General features: G+C 48.5%; 1 protein-coding gene across 4 annotated transcripts in view; it reads left to right on the top strand.

The window, feature by feature from the left end:
* Window positions 1-19,004, top strand: part of ITSN1 (intersectin 1) — a 3,188,156-nt gene that overhangs the window by 225,292 nt on the left and 2,943,860 nt on the right. For all 4 annotated transcript variants that reach the window (XM_069636218.1, XM_069636217.1, XM_069636220.1 and 1 more), the window contains exon 3: window positions 8,285-8,345. In XM_069636218.1, coding sequence (XP_069492319.1) covers window positions 8,315-8,345 — 31 coding nt within the window. In that variant the 5' untranslated portion in view covers window positions 8,285-8,314. The remainder of the gene's footprint in view (window positions 1-8,284; window positions 8,346-19,004) is intronic.

Genomic DNA, 19,004 nt, shown 5'->3' with positions numbered 1-19,004 from the left:
AAGGCAGGGTGTCTAAATTGCACATTTTGCAGTTTGTTTGGAGTGAAAATCTTATTTTAAAAGCCATAGATTCCAACACTTTAGATGCACGGTCTCAACAATACTCAGGATAATGTTTCCACCCCAAATGACCATGCCATTTTCAAAATGTGGCATCATTGCTTGCACACGTAGCCTAATATTTGTGCTGCATCACAGAAGTCGCTACCACACTGGAAAAACTACAATGTAATGTTACACACCATCTTCCAGGGTGTGATTAAGCCATAATTGCCCACTAGCCCAAGGCTAAGACGAGTGAAGCAAGGGCTTAGTGCCGTTACTGCCAACCCCACACTGCAATGTGGTGCGTAATGTTGATGGCATCCGGCTCATTTGTGCTGAATGCCAAGTGTTTAAAAAGAGATTGTTCATTGAAAGGGGAAAAGCCCACTTCAGGATCTCCATCACAGATGAGGAAGAGGGGCTCTAAAACATGTCTCTTCTCTTTATCAACCAATACATCTCATGATCCACAGAACTAGCAACAGCGCCCACATCGTACAGAATTGTCAAAGCATGATGAAACGCGTCTTCCACCTGAACACAATCAAAACTATTTTAGCTAAAGAGCCTATATTGACCCCCAGTCAAAAAACGAATTGCATTCAAAACACTGACATAACACACAGAGCAACGGCCAAGGGGCAGGGTTCATACAAAAGAACATCTCCATTTAGCAGCTGACTAGAACAATAAGATCCAGCGACGACATCCGCTTGGAACCCAAACCATACACAAGGAAAAATCTTGGTGGATCAGCATTCTCTTGCCTAGCCATAACACTTTGGAACTCCCTTCCAAGAGGATTACGAACCATGAAGGACCAAACTTAAATTTAGAAAACTCCTAAAAACCTGGCTCTTCAACTCGGAATTGGACGAAATCTAATGAGCAACCCCACAGAATGAACACACACATGGCAAGACAGAGGACTAGCCCAGACCACGACTAAGTGCAGAGAAGTAGAGCGACCTCTGAATGGGAGGGAGATCAGTTGCACCCATTCCCATAGCGGGCCCTACCCAGAAACAACGGAGAGAGATGGGATTGACCTAAGTTGAACCACAGACGGAGGACATTACAATTAAAGAGGGGAAGAGTGAAGACCGGGCAGATAAACCGCGGGGCCCAGGGACCGCAAAGGCATGTTAAGCGGTCCCCCTGCCCTCAAGGGGCCCAGGGAGGCGATGGTGGCTGCATACCAGTATGTGCCAGGGGGTAAAGCTATGTAGACAGCCATTAGTCTGAACACGAGGTGGGGTGGAGGAGGTATCCCACAAAATAGCCCTGCTAACAACCCACAACCCTGCACAGAAAATAGAGACCCCTTAGCACACCACATTGCAAGACACTGGCAGGGATATATACCTAGCCAAAACCGAGGGGGTACGATAAAGCATCATCACTAACCAACACCACTAAAAAAAACCCATTGCTTTGCTTACACCTCTCAAACTCTAAACTAAACACAACCATACCTCTACAGCACAACAAACCGCATGCACTTCACCATACCAACAAAAAAAACAAACCACACATAGCCTCCCACAACAGCACATGACAATTTCGGACCGAAAATTCACACCTACGCTCAGCGAACGGTGTCCAACAGCACATCACAGCTCTTTTCCTGTTAAGTCCTATCAACTTAACCCCCCCACACCTTACCCTCTTGCTTTTCAGATCCGCCAGAGAGCCTTGGCACCACTCTGGTGGTGATGGCGCACGCTATAAATATCCTTTAACCTATCATAATTTATCCATTGTGGTGGATGGAGGAGAGGCAGAGGCTGGGTTAACAGTTAAGAGCGACAGAGGGGTTGATGGAGGAAAGGACACGATTTCGGAGCTTACAAGGCAGAGAGCAGCAATCTTTTGTCCTTTTAATGCAGGCCTATTCTTGGGGGGAATTTTGTCCAGGGTTCCAGGATACTGTTTGCCTGGTACCCCTGTGCATATTTCATTAGAAATTACACCGGGAGCCACCAGGGGGCGCTGAGATGAGGTGAAGTGTCTCAGTCGGTCTCCTCACCTGGGCGTTGAATTTTGGATACTGGGCCCCCCCGCCCTGTGGATGCCGAGCCCTGACCCCCCCCCTCCTCCCTGGGGCTGTGTGGAGCGTCAGCAGAGCGCTGTCCCGGGGCTCCGGGACGTCTGGGAGCCTGAGTTGACCGACGTCCGTGTGGGAGGCGGACAGAGCGTGGGCTGTGTCCCTGCAGGAAGCACCAGGGGAAGCCCGGCCAACTGGCGGTGGGGGAGGGGCAGCGGCCTGCTGCTAGGCCATTCTGTCAAGATTTCGGCGCGCCTGCGGGCAGTCTTCAACCTCACCCTGACGGAATATGCAGCAGAGGCGGCGTACTTAAAGACCGGGTGCGAGGAGCCATGGATTGGAAAGCGGCGTGCCATTGAGGCGCTGGGGGCGTCCTGCGGCGGGAACTCCAGTGAGCGGAGTCCAATAGTGAAAATAGCCGGTGGGGGAGGGGCAGCGGCCAGCGGATCGGCCGGGCGGCTTGAGCTGCGGGCATTGTGCAGCGGCGCTCCCCGTTCTGAAGTGGGGAGTTCTGTGGCCTGGTGACAGCACTGTGTCTACACCCGGGCGCTATCGGAGTCCGGGGACGGTGGACTCGACGGTGAACTGGGTTCTTCGCTTCCCTAGTGTTCCGTGGGACTGGCAGCTGGCGGGAAGTCCCCATGCTGTGGATGTTTTTTTGCGGACTTTGGTAGCCGTGCACCCCTTTGGGGGAGAGTTGTGCAGGTGAGGGGGTGGGGGCCCTCTCAATTGGTGTGCGGGTGGGCGTCTGTACCCACCTCCCTGCTCACGCGGAGGAAGACCCGAACCTTGCTTGAGGGTGTGCTCCTTGTCAGTGCTCTCCCGGTTGACCCGTGCGCTCCTATGGGGGTCTTGTGCCCCTCTCCATGGAGTCTCCGTTCCTGGTTGTCGGTCTCCCCCCTCTTGGCATTTGTATGGACTCTGGCGACCCTCTTGAGCATTACCCCAGGCTTGATTATTGAAGGGGGAGGACCGGCTGTTTGAGCATTCCCATGTGCAAGGAACGGGGGAGGTGCACTCTATACCAGTGCTGTCTTTGAGGCTCCGGAGCTGCAGGTGTTAAAATAGGCATGTGTTACTCCGGGGCCTGATCGACTGGTTCGGGGAGTTGAACATTGTTGCTCCCCCTTGCCCCTTCCTGGGTCTGTCGACCCTGCGTCCCGTGGCAGTGCCTGCACGTGTCGGATGGCCTGGGCGCAGTCCTTGCAGAGATTTCGGCGTTCTTCAGAGTGTTCTGAGGAAGGATTCACCATGCAGGACACAACCCAATCTGAGGTCGCAGAAACTCAGTCAATGAGCTGCAGCATGGCAACCCTGCTGGAGGAGATTCAAGGTTTTAGAGCGGACATGGGCAGGAGGCTAGACTCCCTCGACAAGAAGGTGGATGCCATGGAGGACCGCGTTCAGGCTTTGGAGGCCAACCAGTCCTCGGCTGACCTTTTTGAGACGCAGTTCGATATGAGTTTGGCAGAGCTGGAGAGGAGAGAGGAGAAACTCCAACTTAAGTTGGACGATTTGGAGAATAGAGAGAGGCGCTCCAACCTGAGATTCCTTGATATTCCAGAACAAGATGAGGTGACGCAGGCGGACATTGTGAGAAAGGTTAAGGCAATCATAAATTCTCTATTTGATGGTGGAAATACCAATGTCCCTACCATTGACAGGCCCGACAGAGCGGGAGGATTGGCAGGCAGACCGAGGTCTGTCCTTGTGAAGTTTCACTATTATGTGGAGAAAACTAAGATCCTGGAGTTGGCTCGTGAGAAAGGACCTATTGATTGGAATGGTGCTCAAATATCCATCTACCAAGACCTTTCGGCGCTTACTCTTGCACGCCGGAGACTTTGCGGTCCGTTGACGAAATGGTTGCAGGTCAAGGGGGTGCGGTATAGATGGGGGTCACCCGTTCTTGCTCTCCTTCGAGGTGGACGGGTGTAAGTACTCTCACTACGGAGGCTGAGGCTGACATTCAGAGGGTGATGAACAAGCTCCTTGGGGACTCTTCCTCGAGACAGGTTAAAGGGGATGAAAGGTCAGGAAATGGAGCCCAAAAAGGTCCCCCAGAGTTTGTGGGTCGAAGACGTGTCTGTGGACACAGGAAGTATAGGAAGATGTCCCCGCTCTCTCCAGGGCAGCCTACAACCTAAATGGGAAGCATGTCTGTGTGATTTTTGTTTGTTAATTGTGCCTAAGGGACATGGGAAAGAGTGTTCGGCAGTTGGGCCAGCGTGGAACGCATGATTTTGCTTTTGCAGCTGGGGGGGACTCAGATTATGTGGTGCTTAGAAATGGTTTACGCCCAGGTTGAGGCGATCCTTGGTGGCCTGGGGGCTCAGCGGTTTAATGTTGCAGTCCTTCCAGGTGCTCATGGTGTGGGAGGGTGGGGGGGACTTGGTTTTGTTGGGGGTGGGGGGTGGTGGAGTGGGGATGGGAGGGTTCGGTTGGAGTTGGGGGAGGGTGAGGGTGCAGGGGGTTCGGAGCTACACGGATTGTTGGGTTCAACCTGCTTTTTCTCCGTCTTTTTTGTGTATACCACGGACTTGGGACAGGACCTGTATGTAGGCCTTCGGCCAAAGGCGAATGAGTCACCCGGCTGTCTTAATGAGTTTGTTTATCCTCTGTCGGTGGGGTCCCTAAATGGACGAGGCCTGAACTCTGACAAATGGGTCTCTGGTGCTTCGAGTTTCACAGGCTAAAACTTCATTTTCTCTTTGTGCAGGAGTCCTACTGGATTAAGGGGAGGGAGCCCGCCTTCAAATCCAAGGCTATTCAGCACATATTTCACTCATCCTATGGCAAAGAGGCGGGGGATTGTGCTCATGGTCTCTTCAGATGAACATTTTTCTCCTAGGGCTCATAGAGCGGATCCGGAGGGGCGTTATGTTCTGGTTAAGGGGGAGGTGAAGGGGCGGTTGTTCACTTTGGTGGGTGTGTATGCCCCAAACGAAGATCAAGATGTGTTTTGGCAGGAAATGGGAGGGAAAATCAGGGATTTTGCAGAGGGAGCGATAATAGTAGGGGGAGATTTTAATATGGTTTTGAGCCCAGACGGGGATAGGATATCTCCTAAACTGTGCCCTGACCTTAGATCTCAAATGAAAATGGTGGGTTCCTTCCGGAGAGTTAATGAGGAATTGGGTCATGTTGATGCTCAACCCACCGGTGGCAATGGGGATCCTCTCTACACTTATTTTTCCTCAGTACATCAGTCTTTCCAGGATCGATTATGTGCTGGTTGACTCCTCGATCCATGAATACATTTCTGGTTTTGGTGTAGTCCAGCCCATGGTCTGACCACGATCTGGTCCATGTTAACCTGGGGTTTCTCCCGGTGGCTCAGAGCAAATCGCGGTGGATCTGTAATGACTCCCTCCTAACGGATAGGGAACTACGACAGTCTCTTTTGGATTCTATTACTGATTTTTTTTTGCTTAAATGACAATGGGGAGGTGGAGGTTCGAGGGGTGTGGGCTGCGTTCAAAGCCACGATCAGGGGTGTTCTAATGGAAATGGGAGCTCAGAAGGACAGGGCAAGGGAGGAGTGTAAATTGAGGGAGCAGATTCTAGCCGTCCAACCGTGGGGTAAGTTGAGATCGCAGATGGATCCAGGCAAGCGCGAAAAACTTCAACAGCTTAGAGCAAAATTGTTCGCCCTCCTTGTTGGTCAGACGGAGAAGAAACTTGTGTTCCTGAAACAGCGTTATATGGAGAAAGGGGAGAAGGACAACAAGATTCTGGCTTGGAGGCTCAGGAAGCTTCGTAATAGTAGGCGAGTTAATTCTATTGTTGGCCGCTGTACTACGAAAAACTTTACGCATCAGAGTGCGCGGGGGACGGTTCCGATGTGGATCGGTTTTTTGAGCCCCTTCCAATCCCCTGTTTAGCGCGGGAGAGTTCAGCTTCCTTGGAGGAGGTCATTGATGCAATTGCATCTTTGAAGAATGGTACTGCTCCGGGGGATGACGGAGTCACTGTCTGTTTTTTCAAAACATTTCACTCCACCTTGGCCCCGTTTTTAGCTAGGGTGTACAACTCTGCCTTGGATACGGGCTGTCTTCCCCCTTCCATGATGTCTGCTCTCATTGTGGTCATTCCGAAGGAAGGGAAGGACCCTTTGTTAGGTCAGTCCTATAGGCCCATCTCATTGTTGAATGTTGACGTGAAAATATTGGCCAGACTCCTGGCGACCTGGTTGTCTCGATTCATTCCCTATTCGGTTCATGGAGAATGTCTGTTTTCTCTTATCTGCATTTGAAGAGTGATTATGGCCGATGTTTGGAAGGCACAGGTGCAGCAGGATCTTACTTCAACATAGAAGGTTCTCGACTCTCAGACTGAGATGAAGGGTTTGATCTCCCTGCTGTACGGTGCCCTGAGGGGGGCGGGCAATAAGTATGGACAGGCTTCGGATTTGGTGGGGATGGGACTTGGATGAGGTTTTGTGGCGTAGATTTTTTTCCAGTTCATTTAAGGCGTTGATTACTTGCCTTACCTTACGTTGATTACTTGATACAGTATAAACTCTATGCTATTAAATTATTGCATAGATAGCAGTATGACTCTGTGCGCCACTCCAAGAGGTTTCCGGGGGAAAGTCCACTCTGTTGGCACAACTGGTGTGCGGGTGGATTATTGGCATATCGTGTGGGGGTGTGATAAATTGCAGGTTTTCTGGGATGAGTTGCTTGGATGTATAATGGAGATGGATGGCGTCTCACAGAACGGACACCGCTGCTTGCGCCGTTTGCCCTGGAGGAGGTTGAGTGAGAATATCTGGGTTTAGCTCACTTGACAGATTGTTTGCTGCTCACGGCAAGGGCATGCTTGGCTATGCATTGCAAAAGGGTAGTTACCCTGGAAAATGGAGTGAGCCAATATGGCTATGAATATTTACGTGATGGAGAGCATCACCGCAGCCATTCACGGACACTGGATGGGGACAGAATTGAGTGGGTTCTGTGCTAGCTTCATGCCCCCTTGAGGTCTTTGGCTGTTGTGAAAAGGTTGAGTACGGCTGTTGGGAGTTTCTTTAGATGGAGGGGGTTTGCCGTTTGTATTGTGGTTCCTGTTGGTCTGGAGGTGTTGGTTGCCTATACCTGGGTGTTGTGGGGTAGGTGATGGGGGGGGGAGTTTGGGGAAAGAGGGGAGTTGAAGTGGGGTTTTTCATTTTTGGGTTCAATGTGGTTTCGATTCCTGCTTCTCTTTATCGAATATCAGACTTTAAATTAAATAAAATGGAATAGTTTGACTCTAGTCAGCCTAGTAGCATGTTAATCTCCAAGTATGTCATTTCTTGTTATGACATGGTTGCTACGGGGATCACACAAGTATGAAACCACAAGCATCATACCTATACCGTTAGTGCTTGGCGAGTTAACACATTCATGACATGGCTGGTGTGAGTTGTCAAGCCTGGGTGTACCCACAGCAACCATGTGGGATCCGGCCCAGGAAGAGACCCCTTTGATCCCCCTGACACCTTCTTTCAGGTAACAGGAACCCTTGCTGGAATGTACACTGGGAACTAGTGCTTCAGAGACATACCTGGCATGACAATTGCCCTCTCACACTAGGGTGCTCATTACTGGGGTCCCTTTGAAGTAGGCAGACTGGTTAAGTGGTGCAGATATAGTAACCCAAGTTGTACCACCATTTTGGATTCTTCTCTGGCTCCCCAAAATTCCAACCTGCTCCCCATTTTAATTGCTACTATATAATGCATCCATTCTCTTGTACTGCCTACTATCTACCTTCATCCACGTCACCATGTTTTGCTACCAGTCACATTTTAAAATCCGTATACAAGGATTTTTATAGGAAGTTGTGTTGCAGATGTTAAAAAAAAAAAAAAAATTGAACTGCCAACCATACTTGCTTCGTATTTTTAAGGCCATGAAGTAGATCACAGAAGGGTTAAGATAATCCAATTATACATGCGAGAGAGGGAGTTTAGCAGTGCTGATAAATGCAGGATGTGGAATTTGATTTAGATTAAGCAAATGGAGGCCATCAAGAATAATATTTTAAAGTCTGGGTATTCCTCACTGCTTTCATGATTTGTCTTCACATTGATGGCTTGGATGGTACTGTCGTGGTCTCCTCTAGTCGCCCAGGTTATGTGATGGATTTATCCATAGGAGTAATTTTTTTTTTTATTTAAACATGTGTACTAACTACAGGTTTTTGTTCTAGGACCTGGCTTCTACCACACAAAGTGCATGAATGATGGCTCAGTTTGCAACACCTTTTGGGGGTACGTTTTCTTTATTGTGCTACAATTTGTTAATTGGCACCTGTCAATGTGTTTTAATGTTTGACCATTTTCTATATCAACTTGCTCTTCTATCTGTTTGAATTACTTCTAAGTTAGTGTACTTACCCCACCACACTACCATTTGTATTTTTAAACTATGAAGAGCTCCAACAGCCTCACAATATATGTATTATCCAGAGTCGAGAACCGGCCTTTTGAAAGTACCGCTGATATGATCTCTACAGATTTCAGATTCTGAAATGCACTCGTCCCTGTATTCACAGCAGAAACCTATGCATTTCTAGTAGGCCATGCGCCAGTAAAAGTGGTTGTCCCTTTAAGTAAATCTGAGATCTGCCCAGGCACACCCTGACACCTTTTTTTAATAGGTTCCCATCATACAAACTTTAACGCTTGCAGTGATTTTCACCATGAGGGGCATTTAAAGTGCCCATCATTGTGAAATGTAAAACAAGATAAAAGAATGCCTGTCCTTTCTAAGAGGGAATGAAATTAAAGTGGCACAGCAACAGTCCATGTTAATGCTCTTCTCGGTTTAGAGTAAATTCTTGCTAAGGTCTGGACAGACCCTTATAATCTGTTGCCCACCACCTGCAGCTTGCTTGTTTATCTTTTTAGTGCTTTCCATTTGAATCTGAGGCATGTTTTGAGAATCATGGAAACTTCTATCCCTGCCACTAAACTCCCCCTCTTAGCCACCCTGGTTGTGCTATTGCGCAGAGGTGGGTGGGGTGGGTGTATAGTGCATTTGAATTTTGCACCTATAGTGTACTCATTCAGTTGCCTTTACGAATCTGTCTCAAATTTCTTTTCTATGCCAATGAAGGGAATGCTCTAGCGCATTCCTAGACTTCTGTGGGAAACCTTTTGTGAAACAGCCCTTTAATCTTTGCCTTTGGTTTTCCTCATTTTGATTTGCTGGTCTTTTTTAAAAAATAAATAGGCAAAACACACGTTTTATTTATTCATTGCGAGCAGCTTCATGTTACAACAATTATGGTTACTTATCTGAAATCTTTCACAGCTCCCACAGTTTTACATTTCTTCCCCAACAAATGTCCCTTACCCTCTACAAACACCCCACTCTTTATCCCCAACTTGTTCAGTGGTTTCAGTGTCCTTTTCGATTCAAAAGTTCCCGTCCTGGCCCTATGGGCAGTATACTGTCTGTTTTCTAGAGATCAACAAACGTGAACGTTCTTAAGTAGTGATGGTTTGTGGAAGGAGCCTTCTCTGTCTTTTACAAATTCCTGGAAGGGGCGCCATACTTCCAGGAATGTCGGATGCTGCCCTGTTTTTAGGGCGCAAATCCTTTCCATTGCCATGACCCCCCAGATCTTGACCCACCACCATGCTATTATCGGTCTCAGTTCATTTTTCCATCCCTGTGCCAGAGTCATTCTCGCTGGCATCAGTAAATGCGTGCGTAGGCTCTCTTTATTCCCGTTGCTGCATATGTGCCTTCTAGGACTACTCCTCGGAGGATCACCTTTGGCACCATTGGTAGGGTTACTTCAGTTATTCCTTTTTATGTGCCCCAGGATCTCCTTCCAATATAGTACTGCTTTTGGGCAAGTCCACCACATGTGGAAGAGATCTCCTGTCCCCCCCACAACATCTCCAGCACTGCGCAGGGTATTTTATTTTGTATAGGCGATGAGGGGTGGGAAGGACATACACCACCTGTAACAGTTTGTACGCCGACTTTGATTGCTGTGCTTTTGGAAGTTCTATGTGCCCTCAGCCAGATCTGTCCCCATTCCTCCTCCGTGATAGCTCCCCCTATGTCTTTCTCCCAATTCTCTTTATACAGAAGTTTATCTCCCATTTGTGCGTTGTTCAGTAGCCTATATATTCTAGTTACTCCTTTCGCAGTTGCACCCTCCTGTATAGACAGTTCTAGCCCCACTGGGGTTCTAGTGCCTGCTTTCTTCACTGCAGGCTGGGAAATCCAGTGTCTGATTTACATACATTTATCTTTCTTTTTCCCCAATGCCAAATGTTTGCTTGCATTCTTGGAATAGTAGGGTGACCCCACCTTGGTACATGTCTTTTAGGGAAAGTGAGCCAGCAGCCATCCACCCCTCCCTGAATTTTTGTTGTAGGCCTGGGGTGAAGTCAGTATTATTTGCCAGGGGGAAGAGTGGACCCAGACCCCGCCGGATTTTTAGCTTACAAATCGCTTTGTCCCAGCTGCGTAATGACATTTGCGTCCAATAATTGAACCCACCCCCCCCCCCCTCTTTCTCAGGCTCCCGTGTTGAGGGTGTGTAGCGATTTCAGAGATGCTTGTGACTGCTTGCTCTATCCCGCACCATCCATTTACTGTGTTTTGTCCCGCCCATTTTAACATGGGTGCGAAGTGCGCCGCCTGTATGTATCTTTCTATGTAGGGGGCCCCTAATTACCCAAGGAGGGTTGGGCGCATCAGGATTTTCTTCTGTATTCTTGGTTTCTTGCCTTGCCAAATGAAGGCAAATATTACTGTTTGCAGTTCTTTGATCATGCAGGGTGGTATGTATGCTGGCAGTGAGCCTACTACTTAAAGCATGCGTGGGAAGAAGGGTCATTTTCACTGCTGCAATTTTAGCAAACCAGGACCGCTCTTGGGCTTCCCATCTGTGCATATCATCTTGGAGTTGTTTCCAGAGGGGTTTATTTTGCTCAGTACAGGTTCCCTATCTCTCTTAATTTTATCCCCAAGCATTCGAAGTACTTTTCTTTCCCAGATTAGGGGGAATATTTCCTTCAACTTGGTGATTACTTCCTTCTTCCGTTATGTTGTAGCACTTTTGATTTGGAGTAATTTATGGAGAACCCTGATATTCTGGCGAACTCTTGAAGTTGTAGTATAACTGGGTAGTGTCTTTAGTGTCTTTCAGGAATAGCATTATGTCATCTGCATATAAGGCAATTTTTTGTATCGCCTTCCCACATGTCACCCCTCTGATTTCTGGGGTCTTGTCTGATCCGCAATGCAAAGGGCTCCATAGCCATTGCAAAGATCAGAGGGTAAAGGGGACATCCCTGGCGTGTGCCTCTCCTTATTGCAATCTGTTCCGATCATCGCCAGTTAATCAGAAACTTGTAGATGGGATTTGGAAATTTGCTAGCACCTTTCTAGTAAAATCGGGTATGCATCCGAACCCTTCTAACACCAGCTTTAAATAGGCCCAGCCTCGAAGGCTCGCCTGGCATCTAGCGCTGCCACTGAAAACCGCTGTGCCATCTTGGCCCCTAGTTCAATATTATTAACGGCCAGTCTAACATTATCTTGTGTGTTGCCACCCTGTGATGAACCCCGAGTGTCTTTATTAATCTGGCTGCCAGTACCTTAGATCTTTGTGTCAGTGTTTAGGAGCGCGATGGGACAAAAGCTGGCACAGTCAGAGGGATCTTTTCCTGGTTTTGGAACGAGTATTGCCGTGGATTTCCCCATGTCCGCTGTGACCGAACCTTTCTCCCTGATGACGTTGAAGAGTCATTCAACTAGTGCCAGGAGTTTGTACGAAATGTCCGATAGTACTTGTTTCCCAACCCTTCTAGGCCTGGTGTTTTATTGGCTGGTAATGCTGAGATTGCGTCGCTGACCTCTTGGGCCTTTATCGGGCCGCCTAGTGCGTCCCTGTCTGTAATCTGGGGGATGGGAGTTACGGACATATAGGTTCTTTGGCTGTTGAACACCAGGTTTTCACATTGTAATAGGTCTTCATGGAACTGTACCATGATTTACCTTTTCCCTGTCTCCTCTGTGCATGCGTCCACCTGTTCATTTTTGAGTTGCGTTATGTACTTGCGTGCTCTCTGTAGCCTTAGTTCGGCTGCCAGATATTTGGTCGCTTTTCAGCCCTGAGTATAGTACAACTGTTTAGTGTTAAGCAACGTTTGTGCCACCCGATCTGCAATGTGTGGCTCTAGCTGCGCTCTAATTTTCTTTAAGGCCAGTAGTGATTTTTGTGTCCTCCGGGTTTTGTGCTGTCCTTGAGCTTTGTTTACCTCCATTTCAAGTCTGTGCGATTAGGGCTCTCTCTGTTATAAGCAGCCGTTTGGGAGATGAATTCACCCCGAACTACTGCCTTCCCCGTGTCCCAGACTACCCTCCAATCTGTTTCCCCATTATCCTTGAAGTAGTTACTTATTATTCCCTCCATATGTGCTCTGAGTGTGGTGTCCCTTAATATCTTTTAGTCTCCACCGTGACTGTCTACTCTCCTCCTCTCCCACCTCAATTCTTTTTTTTTTTTTTAAACTTTATTTAACGATTGTGGTACATGACATTGCAACAACATGTAATGCATATCTTCGAATCATCAACTTTCAGTATTGGTTACCCTACAGCATAAGCAGTTTTTACTGATGTGTAGAATCAGTTGGCCCTACCGGGCTGTTACTGTCCGAGTTATCTTCACTCCGATATATTCGAAACCGGGCCCATATGTCTTTCGGCTTACTTGGATTCGGGATAGTCAATATATAATATTCCTCACATTCATTTGCATACATCAATTCCTTAAGGAAGTGATTCACTCTCGGTGCCCGTGCACTCTTCCATTTTTTGCAATATACACCTTTTCGCCACTGCGCATGTGACATTAAAGAGTCTCCTTGTCACCTCTGATTGTTTACCAATGTCTCCAAATAAGTAATTTCGAGGTGTGAGGTCTGCCGGTATCTGGGTCACCTTCTCCAGGATATTCGCGACCTCCCCCCCCCAAAAAGCAAGCACATTAGGACAATTCCAATACATATGCATCGAATCATCCCGGTCTGTCCCACACTTTGGACACGTACCAGATCCATTGTTTGTAAACCTCGCCACCCTTCATTACATTTAAAGTTGGGGCACTAGTCTGCACGGTCATATATAGCCTCCGATATGCTAGTACCCGCCCGGGTTGAAAGTGCCAATAGACATGGGTGTGGTGGGGGTTCATCTGGGAACGTTGGCCAACGGGCCTTAAAGGCCAATCTCATTCTATAAAATTGCAGAATCATCAGCTGATCTTTCCCCATCCCTGTTTTGAAGTCCTCCAGTCTTATAAACTTCCCATTGGGAAATATGTCCTTTATTTTGAATTCTTCATCTGGGTCCCATTTATTTTGTATACCCGGGTCGTATGTGGGTGTTATGCCTGGGAAGTTCCAAAAAGGGGCCTCAGCATAATAAGGTGTCTTTACCCCAAGCCTTCGGAAGATTTTAAACCATGCCTGAGCTGTCGCACTAACTGGGTCGAATGGGCAGTCGTCCCTGTGTTTAATTTTAAAGATGACTGACCTTATGTCAGTCGGACGCGCTGCATGTTGCTGAAGACGGATGTGGGGTGAAGTGTCGTGTTCATCATACCAGTGTTTGACAAACTGGGCTTGTGCAACCAAATAATATAATTCAAAATCGGGAGCCGCTATGCCGCCTTTATTGTATGGCTCCACCATTTTTTCCCACTTCATCCTGGGCGCCCCCTCCCCCCCCCCCCCGCTCCAGATAAATTCTACCGCCAGGGACCGGAGCGTGACAAAAATCTTCTGCCAGGCCAGATCGGGATGTTAGTAAATATATACAGCAGTTTAGGGAGTATGATCATTTTTAATATGGCTACCTGACCTTTTAGTGATACGGGGAGTTTGGCCCAGAATCTGAGTTTAGTGGCAATAGTAGACAGCAGGGGATCATGGTTGTTCAAGAATAGAGATGTTCTGTCTCCAGAAACTATAACCCCTAAATATCTGATCTTGTCCGGGGACCACTTTAACCCAAGTGTGTTGTTTGGGCAATTGGTAGCGGAGGTCAGGGGGAAAATTCAGACTTAGATCGATTAGTCTTGTATCCTGAGTATGATGCGAATTTGTGCATTTCCTCCATTACTGGGCCCAGATGTGCGTCAGGCTCTCTAATGTATAATATGGTGTCATCAGCGTACAGGGATATCGATTGAGTAAGGCCCGCCATCCGTATACCTCTCTGTTCCTGATGTTCTCTAATTGCCGCCACCGCTGGTTCCATAGTGAGAGCGAACAATATGGGGGAGAATGGGCAGCCCTATCTAGTGCCCCTCTTCAACTCAAACCAATCGGACATAGTGTGGTTAGTCAATACCCTGGCCCCCGGGTTAGTGTACAATACCCTGACATAATTCAAGAAGCTGGGCCCCAGCCCGAATTTACCAAGCACCATGAACAGGTATGCCCATGACAGTCGAACGCCTTTTTGGCATCTAGGGATACAGCTACTGCCCGGGCCTCCGGTTTTATTTGGGCCATTACGCCGAACAGCCTACGCAGATTGAGCGATGTAGATCTAGTGAGAATGAACCCGCATTGATCAGGATGTACTAGCACTGGCATGTGTGGCAGGAGCCTGTTGGCCAGGATCTTCGCGAATATCTTAGCATCGCAATTTATAAGAGAGAGAGGCCTATACGAGGACATCTCATTGGGGGGACGTCTGGGTTTAAGGAGCACTGTGATTATAGCCTCTCTCATGGATGGTGGTAGTGTTCCTATCTCTGTGGCCTCCTCCCACATGGACAACAATATCGGGGCAAGTTCTTCGCTTAGCTCCTTGTACAGTTCAATTCCCAGACCGTCTGAACCGGGAGCTTTTCCGTTAGCCAATGATTTAATTGCTTCCTTAATTTCCTCAATCGTAAGGGGTTGGTCTAGCTGTAGTTTATTTTCATCGATCAGTTTTGGTAGCGTTATACCATCTAAGTAAAGTTGGACATCCCTGGGGTTTTTTAAGTCATGATTGGCGTAGAGCTCTATATAGAAAAGGGCAAATTCCCCATTGATATTCTCCTCATTTGTTTGTACTGTGCCTTTTCTCCCTATTATGCTGGAAATCAGGGTGCGGCCCCTGTCAACTTTCAACAGGTTAGCTAGTGTGCACCCCGCTTTGTTCCCTTCCCATATCGGCGTGCTCTGACTGGAGCGGCCATGTAAAGCAGCTCCCTATTTGCTAGTTTATTGAATTCTTGTTATTGGTGTTATCCTCATGCAAGGATGTGTATTGTTGCTCTAGTTCTCCCAGCCGCTTCTCCACCTCCTCCAGTTCTTTCCTAACCTCTTTCAATAGCCCGTAGACTTGGAGATCAGGATACCCCTCACCCACACTTTGAATGTTTCCCATAGCATCGAGGGGCTATCCACCGAACCCTTATTGGTCTCAAAAAAGAATTCAACTTCAGTATGTAGTTCCTCTACCACCCCCGGGTCCTTAAAAATGTCGGAAGGCATTCTCCATCTCCTGGCCGGGTGTTAACACTTTTCAGTGTCATGTCTAACTCTATGGGAGAATGATCGGACAAGGTGCGGGAAAACATTTCACTTCCATTAATTTGGTGCACGAGAGACGCCGACACCAGCCAATAGTCAATGCGGGATTCAGTGTCATGCACCGAGGAGTAAAAGGAATACTGTCGTTTAAGGGGGTGGAGTGTTCTCCAGGCATCTACCAGTTGTAGCTGTAAATGATTTGTTGCAGAGTGCTAGCTGCTCTCGAGGGGTTCCTATGTGTGGAGGTTGAACAATCTAGTTCCTTATCTAAAATAGTATTAAAATCTCCTCCTCACACTATTTGCTCGCCCCCACAAGCACCAATCTCATGTAGTACATTTATGTAGAATTCAGGGTCATCTATATTTGGACCAAATGTATTAATGAAAATCATTGCTGTACCCTTGATGTTGCCCCAAAGTATAACATAGCGACCCAATGGGTCTATTTTGCTCCTCTCATACTGAAACCCAACGGTTTGGTGTATCAGGGTTAGTACCCCTCTTGCCTGTGAGTATTCCGTGCAATACCTGTGAGAACCCCACCCTTTCAAAAACTCGGCATTGACCTTCTGGAGCGCATGAGTTTCCTGTAGCATGACAATGTGGGGTTGGTGACGAGTAATATAGGCTCCCACTTTCCTCAGTTTGATTCGGTTGTTCAGACCCCGGACATTCCAAGAAAGCAGTTTCAATCGGAGCCCTACGGCTGCCTTAACAGAGTTAGCCATATCTGTATTTCCAGTTTATGTATTTGGCCTTGCTGCTTTTCAGGAGAATTCCATGCGTTGCTATGTCACCACATTTTTTAGACTTCTGAGTCCCATTCCCCAACTTTTCCCCCCCTCCCTTCCTTCCTGTTCAGTCATGTGACATTTTAAACCCCCACCCTCAACCCCAACATGACAATGCTGCCCCGCAGTAAACAATCCCTTGAACATGTGGAACTTTCCTGAGGGTCACTAATTGCAGCCATCTGGCGTGCTCTAGGCCAAGGCTTACAGCCCAGAGAAAAAACAAATAACATTTTAGTTCAGTTCGCCACCATTTCATGTCTTCTAATGTCAATAATTTCTCACCGTATGGGAGGTGTTCAAGCCATAGCCTGGTCTGGTCTCACCGCTCAACCCTCGGTTATGAATTCGCATTTTGGTTTGCTGCTCGATCTCCGGTTGGTATTGGAATGGAAGCCTCTACATATGACATGGCATCTGTAGGATTCTCAAAGAAATGAGCACAACCCCCATGTTGTATTCTCATTTTTGCCGGGAAGATGAGGGCATAGGGCACATTTCGCATTCGTAGCTGTTTTTTCACTCCTTCGTATGATCTCCTTTGCATTTGCACGTTGGTCGAGAAGTCAGGATATATGTGGATCATGTTCTCTTCATGACGTAGGGTACCTTTTTCTCTCGACAGCCGGAGTATAGTGTCCCTGTCACGGTAGTTTAGGAGGCGCGCACTTATGGTTCGAGGTGGGGGGGGACCTGGTTTCGGGAGTGGTGCTAGTGTATGATGGGCCCTTTCAATCAGAAAGTGATCCAAGAAGGAGTCAGCGCCTAGGATGTCTTTCAGCAAGGCCTCAACTTGTCTCTCCATGGAGCCTTTTTCCGAATTTTTCGAACACCCCGACAATCCGGATGTTCCTCCGGGATCTCGATTCGAGGTCCTCGCACTTGGTTTGAGTCTTATGCAGTTCTGTTTGTAAGTGGGCTATATCTCGACTGTGTTGTAATATCGTGTCCTCGTTCACACTTATCCTGTTTTCTATCTCCGTAATGCGTGCGTTCTCCTTTTCCACACGTGCTTTTAGGGAACCCATCGTCGCCACTATATCATCCAGCTTAATGTTCACCGCCATAAATCCATTCTGTGCCAGCGTTGCCAGGCGATCTATCTGGTCGTTCTCCTGCCCATCGGATGTGGATGGTTCTCCCCCAGTCGCCCCTTGTGGCTGCGAACTGGTGAAGGTATCCATCGGGCCGATCTTTTTCCCTCCTGTCACCTTCCTCTCGTTGCGGCCCATAAGTTGTGATTGTCCGTTTGGGGTTGGACTGTGTTCTCCCACGTATTATCGCCCAATGTACCTCTGTACAGTTCAGGATGGGGAGGGGACGTTATTTATGTCAGCCCGTAGCACCAGGTAATCCGTTTCTATACAGGAGTGGATCCAGCAGGTCTGTACATGTGGGAACCACAGGGCACCATTTTGGATTGTATTCGTTGAGGCCTCAATGGGGTGCTGAGCTGTGGACCCGGTGCAATGAGGGCGGTCTGCGATGTTGCCCTGCTGTGTCTGCGCTCGTTAGAGTTAGAGGCCGCTGGGCATAAGCTTATCTTCCTCCGTCCTTTACATGGAGGTGGCCCGACGGGATCCCGAGACGTCTCCACTACCAAGGGTAAATGTTTGATCCCCCCTGTTCATGGGGTTGCTGCTGGCTGAACGAGGCAAGCGCCATGGGGCACGATGTCAAGCCCTCCCCCAGGCCGCAGCTGCGTATTGTAAAAGCCCGACTTGGGCAGCGGTAAAAGTGCCTCCACCCCTGCCCAAAACCACTTACTTGGCGTTTGCGTGCGAGGGGGGGCACCCCCGGGTAAAGTCCGCTCCCCCAGGCGGCCGCGGGCAACGCTGTGAGGAGTTGCGGCCGCGTCGCCAGCTGCCGCAGGCAAAGGACGTGTTGTGTGCCCAATGCGGCCTCTCCGGACGGGAGCAGTCCGCATCCACCAAGCTGCACCCTCTCGTTACTCCCTCCTGTTGTCTCCCCCTAACGAGTTGTGAGGAACGACCGCTGGTGTCTCCACGGACGTCTCGGGGGTGGGCGGCCACTCAGCTGTCTTCGTGTTTCAGGATTGTGTTGGCTGCGCGGTGCCCCTCCCCCACCGCGGCTCAGTCAAGGTGTCCATGGAGCCTCCAGTCGGCCACACGGGACTCCCTCTGCTGCTGAGACTGCCAGATGTGATATCTCGGCAGCGCAGCCACGGTTTTCCACCGCTCTTCACTAGAATACGCTTTACGGTATTCGCCCCCGAATGCTTGCTTCTGTTAGGATCTGGGATGAAGCTGAAAGGATTTATTTCTTGTAAGGATTGTGTCTGAGCCGGAGCTCTCACACTAGGTGGCCATGTTGGTTGTGCGCAACAGCGCCCCCCTCCTCCCACCTCAATTCTTACCAGCACAGGAGCGTGGTCTGAGAGATATTTCACTCCAATTTCTACTTTGTCACTTGGGGGATCAGAGATGCTGATACTAGTACCATGTCGATCCTAGAGTATTCCTTGTGTGCCGAGTAATGCGTGTACTCCCTCTTGTCCTCATGGAAGAACCGCCAAGTTTCTATTACCCCTAGGTCTCTAAACAACTTTCCCA

The sequence above is a fragment of the Ambystoma mexicanum genome, chromosome 7p (genome assembly GCF_040938575.1).
Source record: "Ambystoma mexicanum isolate Mex_15411 chromosome 7p, UKY_AmexF1_1, whole genome shotgun sequence".
Taxonomy (NCBI): Eukaryota; Metazoa; Chordata; class Amphibia; order Caudata; family Ambystomatidae; genus Ambystoma; species Ambystoma mexicanum.
This window is presented reverse-complemented; position numbering and strand designations above follow the sequence as displayed.